This window comes from Trachinotus anak, unplaced genomic scaffold, assembly GCF_046630095.1.
Source record: "Trachinotus anak isolate AG129_WGS33_773 ecotype Australia unplaced genomic scaffold, CSIRO_AGI_Tana_v1 ptg000022l, whole genome shotgun sequence".
In the NCBI taxonomy this organism is placed as follows: domain Eukaryota; kingdom Metazoa; phylum Chordata; class Actinopteri; order Carangiformes; family Carangidae; genus Trachinotus; species Trachinotus anak.
Genome location: NW_027273873.1, coordinates 249,855 through 256,268, shown reverse-complemented (window position 1 = coordinate 256,268; position 6,414 = coordinate 249,855). Strand labels below are relative to the sequence as shown.

Here is a 6,414-nt window from a genome sequence, read left to right as displayed (position 1 = left end):
GTATAAAGGTTTAAATAAAGTTCACCTCCTGTCTCATAATGACGTTCTGTCTCTGACCGTCCTGTCACTGCGCCGCCGTGTTTCCTTTTGGAACTGCTCTGAAAACATGAACTGGTGAACTGAGGGTCTTGGATGTTGATGGATGATGTCTCTTTATATTCTATCTTCTGTTAATCTGCTTCCCACTGTTTGTCTCGACTTTATGAGACTCGGAACAGGAAGAAGATGAGACCTGTTTTCATGTGGAAACCTGAGGCACCACATCCTCTTTGTCATTCTGCCCCTGACATCTGCTGTTGTATATTTTCATGTTTATTATGCTTTGTGAATAAAATAAAACCTCTTTAACTTTCCAGTTGAAGACTTAATATAAGCCAGCTACTTTCATGCACATGAACAGTAACAATACCGATGAGACACATGAAACACAACAGCGGAGTCAGGACCAGGACCAGAACCAGGACCAGGACACCATGTGATGAAGAGAGAAAAATTCTTTTATTCAAACATCGGATCTTTTTCTTTTCGATCCACTGATCCTTATTTAATGTAAATAAACATAAACAAGTGACAACGAGTCACTTTGATCATTAAACCACAGAACAATACACAAGTATTTACAGTGATGTCACATCCAAACATCAACAGGATGCGGATCACTATGAACCAGATTCTCTGGTTTTCATCTGAACCTGGAACTTCGTCCTCAGACCTGGTGACACAGGAGGAAACTCACAGATCAAATAAATATCTGTTCTAATATTAAATTAAGATTCTGTTAACGTCAAACTAGATCCTGACCTCAGAGCTGAAAACTGATCTGAGGTCTGACTGTAGCTCCACTGGACAGACACACCTGTCCACCACACCTGGAGTGATCCTCCGGTGTGTGACTGTATGTTTTGCGACATTCCTCTGTAAAGATCTGAATGATGTGGGAAGAAGGAAAATGCAGAAAGCTCTCAGCTGAGAAACAGAGAGGAGGGAACAGTTCCCAAAACCTTCGTCCACTAACAAGACATCACAAGATCACATGATAGAAAACATTTTAAATGTGTATTAAATTATTTAAATCCTTGATCCTGAACTGATCAACACAAAATAAAGGAAACTATCAATTCACTTTTTGTCATGGTGATTTTGTCATTTTTAAGCAAAGATGGTAAAAATCCTCTCGTTCTCAGTTGTGAGGATTTTGAGACATTTTACTGTCACAGATAGTTCAGCTCAGTTGTTTTATGTCATGTGACCTGTCATCATGTGTCTGAAACGTTCAGATGTTACTGACGTTCTCTCTCCTGCTTCACCTCACAGACCTTCACACTGATGGAACCGAGGATCCACAGAACAGGAGCCCAGTGAGACCTGAGCTCTCTCTATTTTCTCAGAACAGAGGACAGTGATGGAGCCTTTAAATACAGAAGGAATTTCTGCACTGACATGCTGCAGAGAACCAGAACCACAACCAGGATTCTCTTCTACAGCTGAACTGACTGAAGACAACAGGTCTGTCGCACCCTGTCCACATCTTAATAAATACTCAGTTCAATAAATAACCAAACAGGAAGTGAATCAGCTCAGAACAGACACAGCGCCAAACCTGCTGCATTCAGCAGGAGAGATAAATAAACCAGAGAACAGCTGACTGCAGCGGGGGGGGGGGGGGGCAACAAGATCAGAAACTCTCTGGAGGATCAAACCAGATCTTGAGTCATGTTTCAGTCTGTTAACAATTCTTCTCTTCTGCTGCTCCTTCTGTTCATTTTCTCACATGAAACAAGTTCTTCAGATGTCCGTGCAGCTAAAGGGACTGACTGGGAAGAGAGCTGGGGTCCTCCTGCAGGTCCCCTCCCTCCTCCACCTCTCCTCCCTCCATCCAGGGGTGAGACAGGATCTCCTCCAGAGTTGGACGCTCCTCTGGACGGTACGCCAGACACCAGCGAATCAGAGACTGGCATTCTGGGAAAAAACAGAAAAACAATGATGACGTGAGGTTGTGGTTAAAGGTGATGTGATTCATTTAAGCTAATCAGAGTTCACTGGGGCAGAGTGGTGGGCGGAGCCTGTCCTCACCTTTAGAGATCCGCCTGGTGAAAATGGGCGTGGCTCTGACGATCTCCTGGTCGCGCTCGAACGGGATGTCGCCGCACACCATGTCGAAGAGCAAAACCCCCAGAGACCAGACGGTGAGAGAGACGGCCTCATAAGACTGAGACAGGATCCACTCAGGAGGACTGTAGACCCGAGTGCCTGAGGAGAGAGGAGGCAAGGAGAGGAAGCAGGAGAGGAGATGTTATCAAACCTGTACAAAAGTCTACAGCTGCAACTAACAATTATTTTCATCATAAACTCATCTGATCATCTTCGTCATTGATGCTTGAAAAATGACTGAAATGATCAAGTGACTATGAAATAATTACTAATTAATCAGGTCCACAGCGATCTGTACAGATCTGTACCTTCAAACTCGCTGTACGGCGTCTCTTTGAGCGGCGCTCCTGATCCAAAGTCGATGATCTTGACCTCGAGCGTCCTCGTGTCGACCACGATGTTCTCGTCTTTGATGTCTCGGTGCACGATGCCGTGAGCGTGCACGAACTGCAGCGCCTCCACGATCTGACGGAAAAACCTGTGAAAGAAAACGCACGAGTTTAACATTGAGCGGCGAGGGGCGAAGTTCAGCTCAGAGTCGAACAGCAGAGAGGAGCAGAACCTGAGGGCGAGGCGTTCGGGCAGCGCTCCTCTCTCCGTGATGAAGTCGAACAGGTCCTGATACTGCGGCGGTCGCTCCAGCACCAGCAGGAAACCCTGCCCCTCCACCTCGAACCAGTCCAGCATGGAGATGACCCCCCCGTGACCCCCGACCTCCGAGAGCCGCTGCAGCAGAGCAATCTCCATGGGCACGGGGCTGACGTCGCCGGGCTGAGGAGGGAGAGAGTTTATAAACATGAGCCTTCATCATCCTCACTGTATATTCATGCTGTGTTCAGTCAGAACCAGGACCTCACACTGATGTGAACCACGTTTACAGGGTTTCACCAAATTCACTTCATGACTGTTTGACATTTTAAATCAGCAGAGGATGAAATTCAGAACCTTTGTCACAGTCAAACACAAACACAAGGATCCACAAGCAGTGAGAACATGGATTCACTTCAGCTGCAGACACTCAGAAAATATCTGTCAGAGCTAAAGTTTACGTCTTCACGTCTGGTTGTATCTGAGCTTCAGAATCTAAATTTGTTTTTCTTCTCTTAATCTATCCCATGATGCCTCTCATGAACCCTGAGGTTCATCCTGTGACCCAGAGGTTAAATGTCACTGGACACATACATTATTACACACATATATTTTCATCACTCAATCGAGTAAAAGCACATATTAAACAACACAGTTAGAATGAACCAGTCCCTGTGACACCAGGTGTTTTCAGCACAGAAATTAAATAATTTTCTATTATGACTCATGAAAGTGTTTTTTTTAATATTTGTCAGTAATTCAAAGAGAAACTCCAGTTTGGTTGTCGTGGGTGTTTTTGCCCTGACTCATCGTCTGCAGGTGTGTTCCAGGAGCCGTGTTGTGGTTGGGGGGGGGACTCCCAGTTAAAGTTGTGATGAATAAGAAATAAGTTTGTTACTGGGGGAAAATCCTACAGCGTCATTTACCGACCCGTGACATCACAGCTTTCCGTGTGAACCACAAGCTGACCCCGCCCACCTGCTGCTGTCATTCACTCGTCAGTCCAGCAGAGGGCAGAGCTGACCTGAGGTCTGTTCTCTGACAGAGGACAAACAGCATCGGGGCTTTAAACTGAGTCTCTCTGGACCAGATATTTGAAGACACCAAACTGGACTCTGGGAAACTTGGAGGGACGTTATGTCACTATTCTGACATTTTATAGACTACATTCAGAACTAATAATAATTAGTGTGTCTCTCACCAGTCTGGCCCACTGCTGAACTCTGTCACTGGAAATCTGTTTAATGGCAACCTGGATGGACAAAAAGGGAGACAGGTTAGTTTGAATGTGCAGCAGCAGAGTGGGTCAGTACATTTCTCTCCAGTGAGTTAAAGAAGTTGATGTTTGACTGAAACACTCAGTGATGATGGATTTATTTCTATTCACAGAATTAAAAGAAAAGAACTACAGCACACAATAAAAATAACAATAAAAAACAATAAACACAATACAAATGTAAATACACATAAAGATGAGAGATAAGGGCAGAAATGAAAACGTGAATAAAGGTTTGTGCTCTGACCTGCTGTCCATCAGAGAGTCTGTGGCCTGAAAACACTGAACCGAAACCGCCCCGTCCGAGCAGAGACCCGCAGTGATACTGGCTGCAGAACGGTTCCTTCACTGGGGGGGGACACACAGCAGTCAGTCCAGTCTGAGCATGCAGAATAACAGATCGGCCTCAAACACATCACTGTGTTTGATGTAGTGTGTAGGTATTAGTGTCTGAACAGACAGAGCATCCTGTGTGTGTGTGTGTGTGTGTGTGTGTGTGTGTGTGTGTGTGTGTGTGTGTGTGTGTTGTGGTCACTGTTCGCGCCCTGCAGCTGTCTGATAAAATGAGAATAAAATCGAGATCAAGCTAAAAATCCATTAAAAAGCTTCTGTCAGTTTAACACAGATTTCAGTTTAAGCGGGATTTTGGATCAAACTATTTGAAAAGTGACTGAAAAGTTTAAATTCAATCGTCTCATATTAAAATAATGAAAACAACGTTTGACCGTTGTTTATCAGTCCAGTCACCATGGAAACAGCTCTGTTTTCGCTGGCTGTTTCGGGAATGCGGTTTGTTCCGCTCAACAACAGCGGGACCTGGTTCACTTCACGTCTGAACTCTTCTTCGGCTCTCACCGTGTTTCCCTCGGACTTCCTCCTCCAGCTGAAACTCCACGGCCCGTTTCTCCAACATTGTCTGGGCGTCTTCAGTTAGTTGGAGCCGATAAAATCCATCTCGCTGTTGGCTGAAGTCCTCTGTCAGTTGTTTTTTAAAAACCGATCGATGCTAACGTCCCTCTCCGGCTGTTTCCCGCCGTACGCTTTTAAAATCCAATTCCAGCAAAAAATAAAGTAAATAAAGTAAATAAAGTATTACGAAAGTTACTGTCTGCGGATGAAACAGTGAAAACAGTAATAAGCTGTGGAGCTGTGGAGCGTCCGGATGCCTCGCTGAGCGCCTTATCTGCTGGTCACTGTTTTGTTCTGTATTTATACCCCCATCGACCACGCCCACGCCTCTCTGGCTGTCCAATCAGCGCTGAGACGTGTGCTCAATGTTTTGAAACTGTCCCGCCAGTCAGGTTCAAGATCCCTACTCTCGGCTCATGAATATTCAAATCCCGCGAGAGAAATTCGTAGAATTCAGGGCGGTGGGGTGGGGGGGGGGGGGGGGGGGGGGGGGGGTGAGCAGGCGCTGGTGACGAGAAGGAGGACGGTTTCCCCCAAAACATACACACGCACGCACACACACACACACACACACACAAACACACACATACTTGTACTTCTATCTTTGTGAGGACACTCATTGACATAATGCATTCCCTAGCCCCTTACCCTAACCTTAACCATCACACCTGAGAGCCTAACCCTAACCCTGACCCTGACCCTAACCTAAACCTAATTCTAACCATAACTCTGAAACCACGTCTTAACCCTCAACATGTGATTTGAAGGTGTCTCAAAAAGTGAGGACCGGCCAAAATGTCCTCACTTTCCCAAAATGTCCTCACTCTGTTAGTAAAATACTTTTTTGGTCCTTACTATGTAGCAATTACAAGTACACACACACACACACACACACACACACACGCACACACACACACACACACACACACACACGCACGCACACACACGCACACACGCACGCACACACACACACACACGCACGCACGCACGCACGCACACACACGCACACGCACACACGCACGCACACACACACACACACACACACACACACACACACACACCCCCCGTGGAGCAGACCTGGGCTGGGTGACAGTTCAGTGTTTAGTTCGCCTTGATAAGAAATGAGTATGAGGCCGTTTCCTGTTTCTGTCAAAGACCAGAGACCACTGGCCAAGGGGGGGCTCGGACCTCTTCTTAGTAACTGAGCTGATGTTCGACTGTAGTTTACACGTCTGTTATTTCCCAATAGTTTCTTGAAAGTTTCCTGGAAAGAACGTAGTGGTTCTAATGACAGGAAGAACAGAGAGGATGTTCTGAGACCAGTTATTTCAGTTGGTTAAATAAGTTATGTTGTGTTTCTGAAAGGATTCGTTCTGTTTTATCTACAGTTAATATTATTACTCGTACTTTTATCATTATTGTATGATTATCTTGTGTTGCAGCAACAATTTGTTTTTCTGAATAAGCTGCTGTGCAAACAGAAAAGTTGT

The 6,414-nt window shown here is 45.5% G+C and overlaps 1 protein-coding gene across 1 annotated transcript; it reads right to left on the bottom strand.

Moving 5' to 3' along the window:
- Positions 1-476: 476 nt before the first annotated feature.
- On the bottom strand, positions 477-5,200 carry pim2 (Pim-2 proto-oncogene, serine/threonine kinase). Its single transcript, XM_071458820.1, has 7 exons — positions 4,871-5,200; positions 4,263-4,363; positions 3,941-3,991; positions 2,714-2,922; positions 2,460-2,629; positions 2,074-2,250; positions 477-1,959 (listed from the first exon to the last, which is right to left on the bottom strand). The coding sequence occupies exons 1-7, from the start codon at positions 4,926-4,928 to the stop codon at positions 1,802-1,804; spliced, it is 924 nt and encodes a 307-aa protein (XP_071314921.1). The 5' UTR covers positions 4,929-5,200; the 3' UTR covers positions 477-1,801.
- Positions 5,201-6,414: the final 1,214 nt, after the last annotated feature.